General features: G+C 39.7%; 1 protein-coding gene across 1 annotated transcript in view; it reads right to left on the bottom strand.

Annotated features, from left to right (window-relative positions):
* LOC120794619 (zinc finger protein 385C-like) overlaps nucleotides 1-21,087 on the bottom strand; it is a 74,802-nt gene extending 53,715 nt beyond the window's left edge. The window contains exon 1 of the mRNA XM_040135837.1: nucleotides 20,933-21,087. Within this exon, the coding sequence (XP_039991771.1) occupies nucleotides 20,933-20,975 (43 nt within the window). The 5' untranslated portion in view covers nucleotides 20,976-21,087. The remainder of the gene's footprint in view (nucleotides 1-20,932) is intronic.
* Between the last annotated feature and the right edge of the window lie 1,104 nt (nucleotides 21,088-22,191).

Below are 22,191 nucleotides of genomic sequence, written 5' to 3'. Positions count from 1 at the left end.
CATCTATAATAAGGATGACAAAGATCTCTTGATTAAGACAGAAGCTCAGAGAGAAGCATGACTCATCTGGAAGGCTCAATGAAGTATAAATGGACACACGCAGAGACACACGGGTCAAGATGTAAACATTCAAAAACACACACCATGCCTCTCAGAAAAAAAACCCACGCACTAGACACACTGTATATACTGTATGTATACCATATAGACAACTGCGTTGGCATACATAATCCCACAGCATGAGTAGTCCTTTGTGTGTCAGGTCTCTATGACAAGGTCGTTTGCAAAGGTTCCACTCATATTATGCAGTGATTCACTCTGTTAGATAAGTGAGTGGGAGCTGTTATTGGGTGCTTATCTTTAGTCTACATTTCCCTTGGACTCAGCTGTTACTGGGAACACAGGGCTATGATGCTGTGTATGTGTTTATAGTTGTACATATGATGAAGGCAGTGACCAACACTTTCACAGACCATGTAGGCTATTCTGTAAGTTGCAGCAGAACAACATGCAGTAGATGATAAAAACTGGAGTGTCAAAACTTGGTTTGGTTTTGACACTCCAGTTACCGAAAACTGGCAGGATTTGAACCACGTGTTACACCACTGGTCCATTACAGTCGCAAACGAACCCACCACGACACCAAGTGCACTGGGAGATTTTCAGTCTTCACTTTGGGTGTTGGACTGTTGTTCTGGGTCTGAGCATCATAGATATCGAACTGACATCCTCAGTTGTTTCAAGCAGTGGTCTAAATTACCAAGTTACTTGGTCAGAGACACATGAGCTACATTTCTTAAGAGTCCCTAAGTCTTTCATGTGGTTGTGGGACTTCAGAGCTCCCCTCTAACACCTCAAGCCACTTGTTCACACACTTCAGCTCTGTATGTCGTGGAGCATTTGAGCCTCTTGGTGTTGGTCAAAATTCATTGAGCCTAATAAGGATCAAACCAACGTCCTCAAAACTTCCAAGTACCCTGCACTACCTGCAAAAAGACACGTGACTAATATCTATTAGAGCCTTTGAGTGTTTACTTTCGGTGTTGGACTACAAAATTTGGTACAGTACCTGAAGATTGAACCTAAGACTTCAAAACTTAAGAATGGTCCCCTAACACCCTGGGCTTTTTGACCATACACTCTTGAGCTTTATTTCTTATAGCTTGTGATTCCTTTTGACACTGGACTTCAAAATTCAGTGAGCATCACAATGGTCGAACCCTTGACCTTAAAACTTCTCAATAGACCTCTGACTCCTTGAGCCATTTGGTCAGGACCATTTTAGCAGTTTTTTCTTAGACCCTTTGTGTCAGTCCTTTGGAAGTCAAGCCTTCAAAATTAACAGTCCTAACATCCTGAGCTATTTGGTCAGACAGTTATGAGCCTTTTCCTGTGAGGTGGATTAAATTTTGAAGTCCAATGTCCAAAAGAAAGAGTAAAAATTTCTATGAAACAGAGAATAGTCAGTAGTCAAATATGTCAGGGAGGTAGAGGACTACTCTGCAGTTTTGAGGTGTTGGGCTCAAGCTTCAAGAATCTTTAAATCACCAGAAGTAAACACTAAACGCAAAGGCTGTAGGAAATAAGAGTCAGTTATCTGACCAAATAGCTCATTGTGTTAGAGGACTGTTTCAAAATTTTGAAGTTGTGGGTAAAATCCTCGGGTAACTCAGTGTATTTTAAAGGCCAACACACAAAGTGAAGACTAAGAAGCTCTCAATGTGAAGGGGATTTGGTAGCATGGTGGGTTTATTTGAAATTGGAAGGTACCAGTGGTGCTCTGCTGGTTTGAATCCCAGCCGTTGTCAGTACCTGGAACATTTAATCCAATCTCGCTGCAGAGGGTGTGGGGTGCAGCCTTGCCAATCCCACTGCTGCTGCACTGTGTCCACACATGGCTGCGGCCAATGCAGGCGTGGACCTCCAAAATGTCCCGTGATGGGTCACAGGTCCACTGTTGGTGAATGTGTAACGATAGCAAAGACCACTGTTGGATAGGTATGCAAGCACAGACACGCACTAACAGACACACACACACACACACACACACACACACACACACACACCGCTCTCTGTAGCAGGAGATTAGGTCCAATGTTAAACAAAGAGGGAGAGCAGGTTTCTGACATGCCAGCTCTTTAATTAGACCACTGGTATCTGAGGACACAGATACTACTACTACTACTACTACTACTACTACTACTACTACTAAACGCGCACACACAAACACACACACACAGACACACACAGACATACACAACACACTGTAGCTCTCAGAAGAGCTATAGAACATTGTTAAAAACAATAAGCGCATAAACTGTGTCAAACGGGGTAATTTTAAATGCACACACACACACACACACACACACAAACACGCATAAATCTGGTCTAGCTAAGTGTTTATAATCCAAGTTGTTTTTCTGTCCAGTGTTTGTCACAGTGACAGGGTGCGACAGACAGATAAGAGGTGGAGCAGCCAATCAGCTGTCACCTTCTGTGATGTGTTTTGAGGATCCACAGGACCAGACAGCCCTGGATGCCACCTCTTTGGGTAAGTATGTACAGTATTTGCCAACACAGGCTACTCAACCCATCAAACAGGCTTGCTGGATATTTAAAACTATTAGGTAGTCACTAGATAAATGAATAATACAAAGTTTAAAGCATGTTCTTGTTACATATGAATCCTTTTTTAAGATACAGTTTATTTTGTAGTGTTAATCCCCTACAATAATCACAGTGAAATTTTTAGTTTACTTTACTGATCGCTCATCACTGTAGCGAGCAGGGATTTGGTTTTGTTTATAACTGGCCTTCCTTCTGGAGTCACCCCAACAGGCTAAAAGAGGACAGCCTTCATCCTACTGGAGTAGGCGCTGCTATTTTATCTAGAAGTATAGACGGGGGTTTCAATTCAGGTTTGACATTAAAGCCTTAGTGTTCGGCAGGTCGCAGGTGATGAGAGAGTCTACTAGATTTATAGGTAGTGTGGTGTTGGAGTCCACTACCTTAGTTAATATGGCCAGCCAGGGAAATCCTCAGACTGCAGACTATCAGAGTGGTAGGTCCAGTACATAACAATGAGACTGTCTCCCTCCCACTCCTAAAATAATCACAACTGTATCTCCACACCAATGCATGTGCAGGCCACCAAAACTATCTACAAAAAACACAAAATGTTTTATTGCAATAAACACATCATCTACTAGTAGCTCTACAGACTGGCCAATTACTGAAAGCTCCAGTCTCAACAAGACCCTCAAATTTGGTTTTATAAATATCAGGTTATTAATTTTGTATGTAATCTCAAGCACCTGAGCATCCAGGCTGTGTGCCTCTCTCACTTTCTTACTCTCTCCTCCTTGTCTTCTCTTTTCACTCCAGCTCTCTGTCCTGGACAATCGGCCGTCCAGAGTCCTCTCTCCCTCTCCTGGCTGTCAGTGCCTCGTTTTGCATCTGGATCTTTGTCCTCAAGGAGTCCCAGGCTTCTCCTTGTCTCTCTGTCCCTCTGTGTGTTTGTTTCTCCTACACATGTGAATGAAGTGCTTGGTTTTGCGTCTTATGTGTTTGTGCAGTCTGTCCTCTTTCCAGATCTTCATGGTGGAAAGAAGGTCATGTGGCTCAGGTCCTATCTGTTGGCAGCACCTGGAAGTTGCTTGACTCTCCCAAATCATATTCTTCATAAATGTTGTCCATACTGTGAATCTACTTTGTTGCTCTATTCTGTAAACACAACATGTATTGCTTGTCAGTCTGTCCTGGAAGAGGGATCCCTCCTCGGTTGATCCTGAGGTTTCTTCCATTTTTTCCCCCTTAAATGCTTTTTTTTGGGGAGTTTTTTCTTGTCCAACTCGAGGGTCGAAAGACAGAGGGTTACGTATGCTTTGCAGATTGTTAAGCACGTTGAGGCAAATTTGTGATTTGTAATAATGGTCTATATAAATAAAATATGACTTTTCTTGACATTGCAATAAGTATACCTTTTGTATAACTATATGTTGGGGAAAATTCTTACTCGATATGTCAGATTCACATGGTACTATTCTATTTTATCATAACAGTACATATAGAGCTGACACGATAAGTTGATTAATCGATTAGTTAAAATTAATCAGCAATTGTTTTGATAATCAATTAATAGTTATTAAGTAATTTTTCAAGCAAATAGCACCAGTTCCAGCTTCTCAACTGTTGATATTAACTAGTCTTATGTAATAATATACTAATTATCTTTGGGTTTTTGACATTTGGTTGGACAAAACAAGCATTTTCAAAACCTCACCATTGTCTTTTGGAAACTCTGATTGATATTTTTAATATTTTTTGACATAATCGATAATGAAAATAGTCAGTTAGTTAGTTATAACCCTAATTGCTATCAACGAAGCAGTACCCACAACCTTGATCAGGAGAACATCAGAGGTATTTCTTCATGGAGAGTTTAAAACACAGGTGAAATGAAATGCCATTTACACCATGATCTAATTTCATACAAAAGTAATGCATGCCACCTAAAGCTCAAAACTGTTCATGGATTCTGATTTATGATATATGATCATATATGATAGTTTACTATCATAAATGGTCATACATATTTTCAGTCAATTAATTGAATAATTGTAGTGGGCCATGGCAGGGTTTCAGTAATCAATGCTGAGGAGAAACTACAGTTTTGAAAAAGTTGCTTTGGAAAAATCTCACCGTGCTTCCTGGAGATTAAAAAAATTATACCAACATATATGTCCACAGAGAACGAAAATCCACTGCATCTGTTGTTGCAAGAAAATAAACTGAGTAGTCAGTAGTGCAATGGTTCAATGCAGTATAAGCAGTATGGACAAAATAATCTTGAACAATGCAATTGTTTGTTGTCTGACAAAATAATCTTGAACAATGCAATTGTTTGTTTTCCCAACACCAGCTAGATGTTATAAGATTCATCTCTAAAGGCCGTTCTGGGACATCAAAATACTCAGCATCCATTCTCAGTACCTGCTTATTTCTGGTCACAGTCACAAGGGGATGCGGAATTTTAAGTTTCTGATTCAGCTGAATGTATAGGCCATCATGCCACCAGTCAATCAAACACACACGCGCGTACTATACCTACACAGACCACCAAGCACTGACTCCCCCATGCGGTCAGTCTCGTCGCTGAGAGCAGCTACAGTATGTTATGGTGAAGTCATACTACTGTATGGCTATCTCTCTGATCCCGACAGGCTTCCATACATTGCAGATGAGGCAGCTCTCGTCTTGGCTATGAACAGTTGTGTGTGATGTCTTTGTGTCAGTGGTGACCACACACACAGTGTATGTCAACAATTTACAAACAGTGTGCGGTAGCGGGTGCCCCCCTTTTTGACCTCTGACTCTGATTCCTATCGAATAGAGACAATCACTATAAAAAAAATCTCTACCTATAAGAAGCACTGTTAGACACTAATTACCTTTAGTAGGATCAATAATCAAATAAATTACATTAAAGCTGAAATAATTAGTCCATTAATCGATTGAAAATTAATCAGCAACTGTTTTTTAAGATCGATTAACCTGGTTCCAGCTTCTCAAATGTGAGGAATTTATGTTTTTGTTTTTTTTTGTCATATAGGATTTTGGATTTTGCACTGTTGCTCAGACAAAACAAGACATTTGAAGATGTTAGCTTAGTCTGTGGTAAATTATCTTTTTTCAATATTTTCTGGCATCTTGTAGGCAAAACAATTAATTGATTAATTGAAAAACTCTTGGCAGATTAACCGATAATGAAAATAATCTTCAATTGCAGCCCTGCAATCGTTCAATACACCCTATTATTATGACATAATACAGTACTTTAAAAAAATGGCATCTTTTCAACTGTCCTAATGTTACCACTGTTTTCTTAGATGTCATTACTTTGGTGGAGGAAACTAGAAGCAAATTAAAATATATCAAGATATATATATACAGATTTTGGCACAAATTGTTTCAATCAGGACTGAAAAAATGTAATCTTCTTCAGCCATACGGGGTCTCTGAAACTGAAGTTTCATGTGGCATGTGGCCAGACAGATAGACTGAATTACCTGTCATAATGAGACAGGAAAAAAAAAAAAACTACACAGAGTAGAATCTGCCCTGGACAAGAGAACTACTACATTTCATCATGGTGTTTTTACTTTTCAAGGACCACCTTCCAAGAAGCCTGCAGTTTTCATCCATTTTTTAAACATCTGAAAATTAAGAGATTTGAAACTTGCTTGGGTTTTCATCATAATGAATATCATGTCTGTTCACATTCAGTTTTATTTATAACTTCTGGACCAATATGACGCAACTTTGACAACAACAAAAGCATGTTCACTGAGTTTCAAGTATCCGCAAGTTTATTTTGATGCCATTGAACAATAATTGAAAATGATTGAATTAATGGAAACATATGGCTTCATGTAAATAAGGAAAAATGTACATTTACCCAGTGACAGGAGATAAAGGATATAAGAGTGGACACTTCATTGTGGCTAAAACCCTTGGTAAGCATGTGATGATTAAAAAAAGAAGCAGGGGACATACGATCAAGCCAAGGACGAAGAATGGTGCAGTAGGAGAGGAGAGGAGAGGATGTTGGGAAAATCTAAATGGGACAGAGGAGCTCAGTCAAACTGAACAGACCTAGACCGACCAATAGACAAGATAGACAGAAGATGATGGAAAGTAAACTATGAGCTGAAATCAGGGTAGTACAAATGGGAAAACTGGGACGTTGGAGGGAACTTGGGGAGGACAGATTTTAATTTTTTTTTTTTATCTGGAGGGAGGGACTGCACTCCAACCAAGGGCAACAGCAATTGTGGGCATCTGTCATCGGCCATCTGGGATTGCCCTAAGGCTGCTGTGGGGACCAAAGCAAATGTGACCTGAGCATGAACAACAGTAGTGTACTGGAACACCAACAGTGCTTATAGTCACATGCAAACCAAGGAAAAAAACAATAACTGTACCGCATTCAAACCAAGACTTTGTGTTTAAGGCATCTGGTGAATCAAGCAATTTATTAGGTTTTTTTCTTTAAAATATGATTTATTGCAATGCAGTCAGGTTTTTAAAGGAATAGTTTGACATTTTTGGAAATATGCTAGTTTGCTTTTTTGTTGAAAATTAGCTAAGAAGCTCAAAACTACTCTCATGTCCATTCGGTAAATATGAAGCTACATGCAGCAGTCGGTTAGCTTAGCTTAGCACAGAGACTGGAAAAAGAGGGAAGCAACTAGCCTGGCTTTTTACAAATATGATGAAATCCACCTACAAGCACTTCTAAAGCTCAATAATTAACACCCTAAACCAAACCAAAATAGTTTTTTGCTAAAAAAAAACAAGGTTTTGATGACCAAACCTGAAAAATCACCTTTTTGAGCTTTCATTGCTGAGTTCTCAAACCACCTAACATACTATACCATGAGCATATGTTTTAAATGGAATAAATACGGCTAGTTCCAAAGATCTTCCAGGCAGGTCGAAGGACATACAAATATGGGGAGGGAGTGCTGATTACAATGAGATGAATTAGTTGCGACAAGTATGCTGTTTTCTTTTTCTGACAGGGAGATGTGGGCTGTTGAAGGGACCGTCCTGCAGTCAGCTGTAATCCTCCTCTTCCTTCCTTCCATGCTCAAAACAAGAAATTACCTAAATTTCTTTTTCATAGTTTTAGATACATTTTACAAATGGGAGCATATTGCAAGAATTAGCATGGCTAAGTTATGCCAAAAAATGTTTGCATTCACACAGTAAGTGGTATAAATTGGTAAAAATCCAGCTATTACGTTTCCCATGCTATCCATCCTGCTACGACAAGGAAATGAACACACTGGCTGGTTTTCATAGGGTTTTCTCTACTTCAATTCATGTTGGCCTATTTTTCCTTCACGTGGATGTTGACCTGAAGCAGAACTTGAAGATCGAAACGTTGCCTCATAAACGGGAAGTTGTAGTGTTCAGGGTGCAGACAACCATCTCTCTGGTTGTCTGCACCCTGTGTGTGTCTTGGACCTGTACCCAACTACGGTTAAATTTAGAGCTGACATGATTAGTTGATTGATCCATTAGTCAACAGTTCTGACAACTGATTAATCTTTTAGGTCATTTTCTAAGTAAAAATGCTAAATTAGGTTCCAACTTCTCAAATATGAATATGAATGAATATGTCTCCCATGATAATAAGTTGAATATTTTTGGGTTGTGGATTTTTGTTCAGACAAAACAAAGAATTTGAAGACATTGCCTTGGAATATGAGAAACTGTGGTATACAATTTTCCATATTTTCTGACATTTTATTTCATAAGTGATTAATTGAATTATCAAGACCATAATCAGCAGATTAAACAATGATGCAAGTAATTGCAACCCTAGTTAATGAGCACACTTTTCAATCTGTTCTGGTGGAGCTTTTCCTTACATCTCATTGACTTTTAATAGTGAGGAAGTATCTTCTGGCACTGTACGAAAACAATTTCAAGTGATAAGCGATGGAGAAAAAGTCAGTAATTAAAGATTTCAGTTTCCAACAGTCTTCACCAACTCTACCTGCTGTCTGGTTTAACAACCCTATCTCCTACAAGTATATCTTGTTGGCTGGACCACAACAGTGAGGCCAGCCCCAGAAACGCAAATGTCCATGACTTACTGAGTAACTGAGTTAGTGAGGAAGTCACACCAGCCTAGTGTCTTGTGACTGAGTGCTGTAGTTACATTATTGGCCATTGCTCTTTCAAATGAATTAGCACAAACGGTTTGTCATCAGGGGGTGGTTTACAGGCAGTGCTGCCAACTTACAGCCTTTGTCACTAGATATACCGACTTTTCACACACCTTTACCAACTTTTTTTTTCTTTTTCAAAAAAGCATCTAGCGACAAATCTAGCAACTTTTTGGACAAACCTTAGCTACTTTCCGTAGAAGAAAGCGGCCAGTGATGCCCCGCAAGCACGAGGTTGGGCTCCCCCTCTGCAAGCATACCTCTACGCGTCTCATTCAACTGACTGCACAGCAGCTGACACAGACGTGAATGAGCTTCTAACTACTAAACATAACTGTATTTACATTTACAAAGGACCCCAGGACGGAGCAGGGTTAAGCCACTTTTCTGCCTTTTTTCCCTTTGGGCTTCGTGCTCCTGACAGCTCTCAGATCAGTAACTACATGACACTGATAATACAGGCTGAAGCATGGGCTCATGACATCTCAATACAGAAACATGAACCTCTCAGTCTGTCTCTCGTTTTTTTTTTTTTCAGCTTTGACAACAAGTTATATTCTGTTTCTAGAACTTCAGCAAAATGCTAAATATTTTTATGCTAAATGATGGCATGCCAGGCAGAATATCCTTCCATTTGGAGGGAAGAAGTATGCTTTCCATATAGAGTGATTGCAGGAGGTGGGAGGAGGGAAGCATGGAGGAAGGTATGACTAATGCAGATGACTAAGAGATGTGTTCAGGGTGCTTTTCCATGTCATTTGTCTAGGCCATTTCTAGCTCATCAGTTGATAAATATACATTGTGTGGAGCTGATGGTGAGACCCCTGTTTAATGATTGTATTTTTCATTTCTATTTTTTTCCATTTTTCATATGGATGGCATAGAGTGAGCAAAGTATGACAATAGGACATACTTAAAATATATGATCATTCACAACATAGCTGGTGAATGTCTTTTTCCCAGCGATGCCCAAAACACATATAAAGCCAAACTAAACCAAAGTCATTGCATCGTCTTCAGGGCTACAACTAAAATCTATTTTCATTTTATATTAATCCTCTATTATTTTATTGAGTAACTGATCCTTTTGGTCTATAAAATGCCAAAAAAAATCCTGGAAAAATGCCTGTTACAGTTTCCTAAAACCAAACGTGATGTTTTCAAATGTCAAAAAGCAGCAAATCCTCACATTGGAGAAGCTGGAACTGAGGAATGTTTGTCATTTTTGCTTAATGACAAACATTTTTGCTGATTAAATTTCTGTCAATCAACGAAACAATTAACTGACTAATTGTTGCAGCTCACATCATCACATAATAAAAGGGTGATCAGTTTATTAGTTAAGAAAATCACCTCATCATCACATAAGAACAGATAATCAAACTACCACCATCCAAGTGAAATAAGTACCACAGAAAATATTTAGCTTAGGAAATAAATAAATCATGATTTACTGGGTTTCACCAATCATATAGATAACTGTTATATAATATACCCATAACACAGATAACAGACACACATGGTCTGACTAGTACATTTGAAGCTATTTAAACAAGTGACCAAGTAATGCAACTGAGCATAAAGCACATTGTTCCAAACACTCAAATGCTAACATTATGGTATTAAAAGCAGGATGTGTTAAGCTCACAGTTAACATGTCTTGGTGTTGATAAAGGCTGTTAGACTGTGTTTTTGGACTGTGTAATTTACTATCTTACACTATGTTCACCTCATAGTATGATTTCTCCATACCGAAATTGGCACCTGTGGTTCACAAAGAAGAACTGTTTCGTATCATCACATATTGTAAACTAGAATTCCTGAGATATCGCTTTCACGAGAATGGGACGGACGAACTGATGGATGGATGGACGGACAACCCAAAAACATGGTGCAGAGGCAAAATTATAATCCTTATTGGAAAAGTCATATGTCTTCATTACCTTCCATAAAGGGAACACACAAAAAACAATTTATACAGTCCATTTGCCAATCAAACCTGCAATCGTAGACAACAGAGATAATACAGCACTGCTTCCAATTAAGCTACTTTTCACTGTAGAATGTTGAAGAAATTCAATGGTGTTTTATTTCTGGAGCAAATCATCCCAACATTGACAGATGATTGCAGATAAGATCGCTGCTCATTCTCGCTCCAATTCCCCTAATCATCCATCCTCAAGCTCCTTATCTGTGCTGATTCCTATTGGAAACCTGACAGGCTAAATTGGATTGACTTTTAATTAGATGCACTCCCCAGGTAAAATGGGTTTAATTGCCTGAATTATCTCGCTGGCTCCTTATGGTGGTAGGGCAAGAAGTAGCACCTGTATAGCTTTTCTGACGAATAAACCAGTCAGTTACATCAGCTTGTGTCAAAGTCTTACCAGGCTCTAAAAGAAAAGATTTTGAGGCCATTAAAGCTGACAATTGTGTCCAAATAATACTAACATTATTTAATAATATCTGTGGCTCAGTAGTGTTAGTTTTTTTGTTTAATTGTAGATGAAGTTAGTAATTTTGCATACAAGGTGACTATGAGACCAACTGGTTAAAAAAGCGTCTGATTAAAAAAAAAAATACACCAACAACAAATGGCCAAGTTATATATATATATATATATATATAAAACTTGTGTGTGTGTGTGTGTGTGTGTGTGTGTGTGTGTGTGTGTGTGTGTTCAATAGTCTTTGACAACTACTTGTGAACTCTGTCTGCCATTTGGTTCTTGGTAAGTAATGTACCCTAGGTTTTAGAGCTTTTTAAAATAAACAACCGCCTCCATCTGGAAACAACAGGAATTAAAACCAAAACAGCAAAGCTACAAGCTGTAAAATGTAAAACGGAAGGGAACTTCCGACTGAAGAGTTGGTTGATAAATCTCATGTGACCCACTATTAATATAAAAATATTGAAAGGACATTGAATTTGCCTATTTCCTCTGTTTCCCTTGTCGCTCTTGGTAATAAAACATAATTAATAAAACATTATTAAAAAATGACCAAGGCCAAAACTAATAACCTGACTTGCTTGCTCATGACAGATGAGATATCAGATGTATAGACATCAGATGATTCTTAAAACTGGATTCGACAGTCAAAAGGACTTATAACTGTGACCAAATATAAAGAAGCAAGTCTGGAAAGTCATGAGGAACATTCTCCAATCCCTACACATTTTTGTGCAAAAACATAATTTTTAACTGCTATATTGTATTTTTGTTTTATGAGACAAGCTACAGTAGCAGCTATGATAAGGTAGCAGCTCTATGATGAGAGAGCTCATCTTTCTCCTGAGTGAAATGCTCGACAGGAAACTGCACACTAGCAGATAAATGTTTCTTAATGTTACCCCTGTAATTCATTTTATACACAAAGCATTTACCCTACCAATACAGAGGTAGCAAGAAAATGGTTAGTTAATAAATTAGACCCTTATATCACAGTCAGCTATCATGAAATAGAACATTTTGAAATAAAAGTTATGCAAGTCATTTTAGTCAGATGACCGATGATCATAACTTGTTAGTGGACAGAACAGTCCTGGGGCTTCCCCAGCAGCACCCTGTGATTCAGTTGTGATTGAAACAGACAGCACTATACAAGTCGCAGAGCCATCCTATAACAGCTCCTTCAGTTAATGGCCATTTAATTTGGCCTGCTTGACTGGTCTCTGTGTTCAGCAGTAATGGCCAATAGAGAGAATATAACAAACCATTTCATTTACATGACAAATCAGGTGCAAAGCAAACTTATTTGATCCAAGGAAAACCAGGGAGGATGGAAATGGTTTCAAAATGGCAGAGTTTCTCCTCCTCTTTGCAAAAAACTGACCACCAATTTTGTCAGCTGTACTGTGTGACTGAATCTAGTTAAGTGTGGGGCATAAGGAATATATTCTCACTATATCTGAAGGATATTAAAGACACTGTCTCATTAAAACCATTATCTACAGCCTGTAGTATGTCAGGCTATATATACTACTACTATAGATAAATGAGCTTGTCCCATTGTTCATGTCAATAGAAAGGATAACTGTACCAACAAATATCAGTGCAATTAGTTATTTCTAAAACAAACAGCCACAACAATGCAGTTTCGTAGGATGTCGTCTACCAGCTCTCTAGTGAAAATTCATCTGCAGCACCACACCGTCAAGGTGCGCCCTCCATTCTTCTGTAGGAGGTTTGTTTCCCTGCACTGGAAGAACTATATGAAGGCAAGGGACACTAACACTGGTGTAGCAGATCAAAGACGGTCATGGACAGTTCTGTGTTGAGGCCAAATTACTGAAAAGGATTTAATAACTTAATCATTAGTTTTGCAAGATGAAGTTAAAGTATTTTGTGACTATTTTGTGTGCCATCAGCCACAGACAAAGGTTAGTGGAGTGGAGTACTGACTAAAATGTTTCTCATTTCTGTAAATTTGGAAATATTATTAGTAGTAGGAATTTGATGGTGAGCGATCCTGATCTTGATGCAGTTGAAGTCATTCTTACAGATAGTATGGAGTGAAATCATATAAGAGTACCGTTTCTAAGGAATTCTGTTCATGTCCATTATAAAAGGACATTTTCTTTGTAGCCATGTCTGATCAATGCATCATCAAAGCTGCGCACACAGGTGTACGTATTTGCGAAGACAACACACATATGTATGTGGGCATACACACCTATATGCACCACACACACACATACACACAAAGAGAAACATTTTCACAATGCTGCCTGCCCTGTTTAATCTGTACCTGCAGTCCAGCCACATAGGAATAGAGGTAATGGAGCGTAAAAAAAATTCAACTCTTACACAGCCCACAGGGTGTCTGTCCATTCCTCTGTCCATATGACGAGGACTCAAAGAGCAACGGTCCACTAATGCTGCTGTGTTACATACAACATGCTCTTTTTGGAGACGCGAACGATTCTGCGTGGGTGTCCACATATGACACCAAACTAGCAGTTTTTCTAAATGTATGTTTGTGTTCACAAACGCAGCTAAAATGTGACACACGCTGCTTTACTCACCAGCCAACAGCATGTTAGAAACACTGTGGCAGCAGCATGTGACTCGCATTTGAGAGGCAACTTTACGTTTGCTTTCAAAAAAATAAATAAAAAGCAAAAATAAAAAAATAAAAAAGGAGGGGAGACGGAGAAATCAAGGGACTCTGTGTTAAGCTTAGGGGGAGCCCCTTTTTCATACACACTTGTTTGTGTCAGGGAGACGAAAGAGAGTGTTGTTTTGTGTTAACTTTGTACCTTGCAAGGATCACTGTATTTCAACATATGTTTCCTTGCAGCCAGTATTTATGTTGTTTTATCTTCAGGGAGATTGTGATTCCTTCACACAAGCCCAACACCTTACAAAAAAGCTTTTATGTTTTTCCCAACAGGGGAGCCGATCGTCCAGCTCATAAGTGTAGTGACATATGAGCTGTGAAAAATACTTACTGTAGGTGTATCCAGACATTTGACTGTGTTATACAGAGGAAGCCTGTCTCTCTTCAGTTTTCAGTTTACAGACTAGTATTGACCAGCTTGTGTTGTGTCATTACATGTCAACTATTGAGCTTTTTTGTGGGAATTTCAACATTTTCACGGCACCTTGATGGATTGTTTCTCCACCCTGCGCTCCAGCTGACAGTGGTGCGTTGGAGGAGGAATCAGGAGAGAGCCAGGGAGGTGGCTTTGCCCTGTCTTCACCTCTAAGCAGCCGAATAAAGATCACAGTTATCAATCCAGAGGCAGGTTTAAGCTGCCACTGTGTGATGGAGACGGCCATCTGACTTGTAATGAATGTGAACAGCCCGAGAGCCATTATATCTTTGATGGGAGACTTAAACAGAAATCCATTTCAGTGTGTCTGGGGAGTGGTAGGCTCAGAGGGGGGAGGTTTGGGAAGAGCACCGTGTTGTGAGTCTGTAGTGATAAGGTGTTCGCTGCACACGCAATTTACAGGTGGAAGCTTCCAGTGAGGATGACCGTGGTTTTTAATTTCACCCACGGTCCATTTCAAATTATTACTGATGATAGATGCACAGAAAGAAGATGGAAGTGTTTTGTCTAAACATTCGTTGTCTTACTCGTCAATTCTCCCCTGCTACCGCCGGACATCAGCTGAGGGAATGTGTGTTAACAACACAGGCAGGGGGTTGCAACGATAAAATCCTGGGCAGAAAATGGCTGCTGTGAGGAACTGTGGTGAACACATGACCACAGTCTTTCTCTTTCCTATATTTTATATCACTCTCCTTTGTATATATTCAATGAAATAAAAAAAGTCTGTCCAACAGAGCTGAAACAATTAGTCGATTGACAAAATTAATCTGCAGCTATTTGGGTAATTGATTAAAATGCCAAACATTCTATGGTTTTGGCTTCTAAAAAGTGAGGATTTTCTCCTTTTCTGTATTGTATATCATTTTAAATCGAATATCTTTGGGTTTTAGACTGTTGTTCCAGGAAAAAAAAAACCAAAATAATTTGAAGACATCCTGGGCTCTGCAAAACTGCGAACGTCATTTTACAATTTTCTACAGTTTTATAGGTCAAGTGATTATTCACTTAGTTGATAAAATTATCAGTCGCATCCTACAGTTCAAAAGCAAAAGGCGTGATGCAAGTCCGACATTCCATAAAATGGACTTGATTCAGAATAAGTTGTCTTTAAAAAAGATATTCACCTGATTTGATGACTATGGGAATAGTGTTTATCTTAGACTTAGCTAAGGAAATAACCTTTTAATCCTTAATTTTAGGTTACAAGTACAATGTCAAACATTTGGTTTCCACTTGAAAATGACATTACATTTGATTTTTAAGGAGATATAAAGTTGAATTAGAGAAATGAAACCTGTGACACATGAAACAGACTGAAGTGAGAGGAGCTTAGCAAGCCGATGCCATTGGTGGACCACCTTGACCGGTTTTAAGACTTTTGGTCCAAGATGCCAAAAAGAGAAAGGTGGTACACTCGACCTGCACCTTTAAGAGGCTGGAGAATGACCCTGCTATCAGCAAAATGCGTTGAAAAGTAATTTATTGAAAAACAGGTAAATACCTCAAATATGAGAAAGTATTTCTGATGCTCTGCTGTTCTTCTAACTTCGCCCTGAATGTAGCCATCCTCAGAGAAACACAATAGTCACACAGCTAGCACTGACAAATACCCCATAAAGAATCTTACGTAAGACTGAACATGTTTTTATGTTAAATATATTTTCTGAAAGAGACTAGCAGCTTCAAACTCACAGGGTGTTGTGTAAAACTGGGAGAAACAATGGGAAAAATTGGAGGAAAATCGACAAGCGACTACAAAATGATTCTATTTTTTTTTCTTAAACCTTATGAACATACATTCGAATTACAGTACTACACAAATATTGCCGTAGTTACCCCTGTTTGTGGACATTAAATACTAACATTTAAATTGCAATGCAAAAGTTTGGTTTACATGTGTGAGTTGACTTACAGCTGGCTATGAACTAAAAATGTAGGTCTAATTTAAAATAATAATCTGCGGATTTGGCTGGCATATAGACAATCCATAACGTTATTTCAATTCAGTTACTTTGTCAGTTCAGCCTTGTTGAGATCAAGCAGGCGTCAGACAGATTAAATCAAATTCAGTTGGCGTGACTCCAGGGTTAACACAAGATATGTTTTTATTTTTAAGGCAGTATTGAACCTATCTTCTATACTGTCAAACTGGGTCATTTACAAGATTTTATCTCTGAAGTGGCCTATTTGCTTGAGGTTTTTTTTCTGACCCACCAAAAGGGTTATGTTTTCACCCACGTCTGTTTGGTTATTGGTTTGTTTGTTTGTCAGCAGGAATACGTAAAAAGTACCGAACTGATTTGCACCAAACTTGGTGGTGGGATGGGGCATGGACAAGAGAAGAACCCAGTACATTTTGGGGCACATCCGGATCATTTACTATGAATTTCTATTTTTTTCTCTTTAGTCTGTGTATGTTGTTTGACATTGGCGGAGATATGTGCTCTACTGAGTGCCATTCTAGTTATGGTTGTGTATTCTCCTGAGTTAATTGCATTTCATTTTGTGAACACTCAGTGTCCAGAGGCTCTTCAAATAAAGAGAGATCTTTATTCCAGTTGACTATCATAGCCATTAATCAGTCCTTAATACGTTGAGGATAATCATGAAACACATTAGGAATGCCACAACCTAAGGTGGCTGAGTAGTATTTGGGTGCACCAATGGGACACCCATCTGTGTCTGTTTAAAACATATAGCAGACACAGCTCTGGCTAATTATTAGCCATTTACCATCCTGACAGACTGTCCTCCTGTTAAAAAAATAGGCCCATATGTCGTCCGTGCAAGCGTACGTAGTAATTATGATGGCAGCAAAAGAGGAAATCAGGTGATGTAGTATAAAGAGCAACAAAGTCAGTGTTAGGAGGGGGGTGGGTCAGAAAAACACAGTACTTTAATACAGGAGACCATTAGCCGTGTGGAAACACTGATTCTTTTATCCTTGACCGTTCCATAACCTTAACTGTGTGTTTATCACTGTAACCATGAGGATGGAGTCCTGGTACGGTTGTCGCTAGTATGCTCCTATGGGTCGATAGGGACAAGCTATCTATACGGCCGTTTAAGATGGAGGACTTGTTGCACCCTGACACAAAAGCGCTGAGAGTGACAAGTCTTGTAGAAAAATCTTCGCCAGGTCACACTGATGACAAAACGTAATATTCGTAACATGTCAGCAAAAATAAATAAATAAATAAAAAATTTGCGGGCGATTGCTCAATCCTTGTTGGACTTTATCAGTGGGAGCCATGAGTCCATTGACAGTGAAGGGATGGAGCTCAAGCTGCTCCCATCCCAATCTCGTTCCACATGATTATTCTCAATTTCACAGCTGATGGTTTTTACTGAGACAGACGGCAGCAGCCAAATGCCAAAGTACAGAGAACACTCTGAGGTGGGAGAGAAAGTTAGAGAGGGAGAAAAAAAAAAAAAAAGGCTGGTTACTCAACTTCATCACCAACGTTTGGGATAGATATAATCTGTGAATGTGACCTATTGCCAGGTGCAGGATGGTGAGGGATGTCGGGCGCTGCTAGATCTTGGGTCTGACAATGCAAGCGTGGCCATAATATGAACCTGAAGAACTGAATGAAAACTAGTGAGGTACCTGCATTACGATGAACTGTAGGTTATACCGATCCACGTACTGTCCTCTGGCTGTAAATACTCACTAAATCTGCAGCTATTTACCCCTGCTTGACTAATGTTTGCTACAAACTACAGTTGCCAGTTGTTTAAGGAAATTGTTTAGGCTTTCTTTAGAACTGTATTATATGCTCGTGACCTGTTTTTCAAGATTTATTTCTTCAGTAGCAATGAAGGGCTGAGTGCCACAGACAGGCTGGAGAAGTCAGAGAGTACTGAGAGACAGGGGAGTAGATGACAATAACAAAAATGTAGAATACTGACAAACTCATCCTTCAAGTCCAGTGTAGGCTAAATGCAAAATGTGTTGAAAATCAAAACTTTCTGAACCCAGCCCCAACACCAGCCCAAGGCAGGGAGTGAATATATTTGCTGGCCTGGAGCCTGTTTCACTAAATTTACAACATGCAAACTGCAAGCTCCAGTATGAGGTAATTTCACTCCTGTCAAGATCATTCTCTCATCAGAACAAACTGCACACGTGCGAATAATGCATGAACATGCAAGAGCCCTGAAAGGCTGGCAAATTTATCTACAATTTTCGGGCGTCAAATCATTTGTGAAACTCTGGAACCTTTTGTGATGTGCATGTGAACTTTTGTGAAATGGACTTCTGAACCCCCACAGTAAATATTATATATATATATATATATATATATATCCCTAAAGTTCTAGGGAGAGGACAAGCCTGGCTTCTTTCTGTGAAGCTTTTGTCCACTTGTATGAACTAGAAATGCATTTAAGAATATTTTTTGTACATAAAGCACTGGGTAGTCATGCACCGCAATTTTTTGTGTATGTCATTTACGTTTTTATGCTCCTAGTGACTGAAATAGTTTTTTTGATGAGAAACGCTCAGACTGTGCGTTCCTTAAAAAGCAGCCTCAAACATTCACCTTTTTCTTTTAATTATACTCTAAGTGTGCTTTTGTATGCCTGTTCTGAGCAAGCTGTTATCAGTCTATTTCCTTAACATTTTTAATGTAAAAGTGAGTATCTTGTGCATGAAACATGTCATATGATTTGTCAGCTTTGCCTTTCTTTAGTATGGTAGTTTTGTGAATTTGAGTCGTCATGCTGCCTGGAGAGTGTGAGGCTGACCCAGCTGTGTACACACCTAAGAGCCCAACAGAATCACACAAGGTACTAAAAATCTACGAACTCCCCGTGCCTCACACTGGAGGAGTGCTAGTGAAAATTACAGCATCACCCCGGGGAGTGGGGAGTAGGAGGCGCGGGATTTGATGAATCAAGGACATTTTGTTCACAGCAAAAATGACTGCTTGCATGCAATTGGAAAGAACATCTCTTCGGCGGAGCGGCGGAGCTTGGCAGGAAGGCGGCCGTCATTTGGAGCTATTTGGGCTTGAAGCTGATGCAGGAGGGGACGGAGGAGAGCAAGGTCATTTAAAGATGATGCAGAAGATGATGATGTGGCCAGTGCTGGGTGTTTGAGTGGGTCTACTCTGCCTGAACTGAGGCGCAGCTGAGTACGTCATGGTAACACTCACAATAATAACAGTGTGACACACACACACACACGCATCTACTGTATAGGTAGATACACAGACTTAATTGAAATATGACGAGCAGTGCTGGACCATTAGGTGTTTCATTTAAATACACTGAATGATGCGGGTGAGTATGCACGTGTATAGTTGTACAGTCATACAGAAAACTACCCCAAAATATCACTCTTTTCCTTATCGGGAAGCCATTATAATACATACAATAAGTTCAGTGCTCAAAGACGATCGAACCACCAACTCGTGAGCTCTAACCACCCTAGATATTCCTACTACTTTAAGAGAAAAGTTGCAAAGGGCTAAGGATATTTGATGGGCTCTTAGAAAAGCCAAGATGACCCTGGCTCCAAAAGTAATGGAACAAACATTTAAACTGGTAACTGGTAAGAAAGGGAAATTTTCAAGTGGAAACTGAAAAACTCTGCAGTGCCATTTGTGGTGCATACAGTTTAAGGTACCTCAAACTTCCAGCTTAACGTGACTGACACACATAAGCATCTGCAGCACACACATTCAGGGCTGCAGTATAAAAAATGTGCGTAGGAACACAAACAGGCCGTCACGCCCTGACTGGGACGCTTGTGGGCAGAGCTAACAGATCCTTAACCTCCGAGGTTTAAATAATTACTCCATTCATTAACCCAGGCAGCCAACGTAACACCTTTGACCTCCATTAACAGGACCACTGCTGTCAAGAAAATATTTCCTCGGAAATATAACTGTGGCAGCCGGTGTAGAGAACAACGACGACACACTTTATAATAGTGATTTTACTACCCATAAAGTGTAAACAATTTTAAGCAGGAGACAATAATCATTAGTCTACACATTACTTAACCTTTTAAAATACACCCTGGACTTGGTAGCACTACTTTAAGTGTGTTTAGGTCTGTTCCAGACTCAGTCTTCACACAACCTTGACAAATCATACATTATGTTAAAGTTCCGAGTCTCTTGACCCTGTTCAGAGCATCTCAGGATCCACATATCACTGCAACAGCTGTTGACACAGAATTGGTTCAGGCCCGTGGTTTATGGCTCCAAAGTGTTTTCCACACAAAAGGTGCTGCTATTAAAAAAATAAATAAAGAAAAATTAAAAAAAAAAAAAAAAAAAAAGTAGTCGAAGCAAAAAGAAAAAACCCCAAAAAAGTAGGTACAGCTGTATCGCAACACAGGTATAGGTGTATTACTGAGGAAATGTTAGGTTAAGAGAAAAAGTAAGACACCTACAGACACACTGTCGCCCTCACGGGATTAATGAGGCGTTTTCTCGCCAGTGTACAAATATGCGGGGTTTTGACAGCTTTAGCCAAAACAACCGCATTTTTACCATTTATACCTACCTGAATAAGAGACGTATTGTAGAAAAATGTAGTCGACAGACAACAGCGGCCACAACTCGCGTCTTAAATTACACCCAGACAGCTTCGAGGAGTATAAATGAAAAACGTTTTCCTACCGGCGAGAGACGGTTCCACGGCTCCTCCGTCGCTGCTGTCCATCTCCACCTGCCACAGATTACAGCGCGAGCTCAACTGCGGGCGTTTCGGTCCCGCGAGCGAGTCAGGAAGAGATAAACCGCGCGGGCGACGAGCGCGCGCTGTGCCGCTGCCGCCTGCGCGACCTGAGATACCGAGACGCTGCACGAGAGGATGAGGGGGGGGCAAATGAAATCGGTCTGTGGTAGGACACAGAGCCGGCGCGGCGCGGCACGGCACGGCCTGAGAGTGTTGGAAATGCTGAGGCTAACCAACATCACTAACTTTTCAAAGCCACACGTAGGGATGTCTGCCAGCTGGATGGCTGCGGGTTTAGGTCACAGCAACGATGTGAAACGAAATGTAGGTGATGATGCAGCATTTCCAGTGCTGTTCGAGTGCTTTTTTTCTGCTTCTGATATTCTGAATAAATGTCAACTCGGGGTTCTAGTGTCCTTTACACAAGGCTGGGACCACCAAGCAGGAAAAGCGGTCGACTACCCAGGGGGCCTCCAAAGTCACCAGTTCAGCCACCTCAAGTGGTTGTGGCAGTTTCATTAGTTATAAATGTGCTTAGTTATTCACACCACTAAAGTAAAAATAATAAGTACTGTGGATGCTGCATGTTAGCTAATTATCTGGCCCTCTGTGTAAGAAACTAGTTTTAAGACATTTATTTATTTATTGTTTAAATTGTCCTCAGGTGAAGCATATTCCTAAATTAAGAATAGTTTCAGCACAGGGGGTCTGGTTGTACAGGACTTCATGGGAACTTAGTGGCCAGGGTACATAGTCAGAGGGCAGTAACAGGTTCATTTGGCCATGCCTTAACATGGCTACTCGGACAAGCGTTACAAAAAGAGACACGCAGCTGTGAGCAGATATAAGTGTTTATTGATGTATTTATCAACAACTATAGCTCTTCCTGTGGCCACCCATAAATAATGAGTGACGATATCGTAAAACACAGTTGTAATAATATCAAATAGGTCTCCATAGGAGAAGTTACGATTGCAAATACTTTACTTTAATAAAGACTTTAAATGTCCTTATAGCTGGGTACATCGACATAAATAAATAGGGGGACTTTACCTCGAGGGCAATACCAGCAGTGATATCAATTGTTAATAAATAAATTAATAAATTTGTTAATTATATGTCAACCACTATCCCTTTTTTAACATTAACATGTAACATAAACAAACATTTTTGATAAGGATTCCTTAAATTTGTGACCATA

The sequence above is a fragment of the Xiphias gladius genome, chromosome 9 (assembly GCF_016859285.1).
Source record: "Xiphias gladius isolate SHS-SW01 ecotype Sanya breed wild chromosome 9, ASM1685928v1, whole genome shotgun sequence".
In the NCBI taxonomy this organism is placed as follows: domain Eukaryota; kingdom Metazoa; phylum Chordata; class Actinopteri; order Istiophoriformes; family Xiphiidae; genus Xiphias; species Xiphias gladius.
This window is presented reverse-complemented; position numbering and strand designations above follow the sequence as displayed.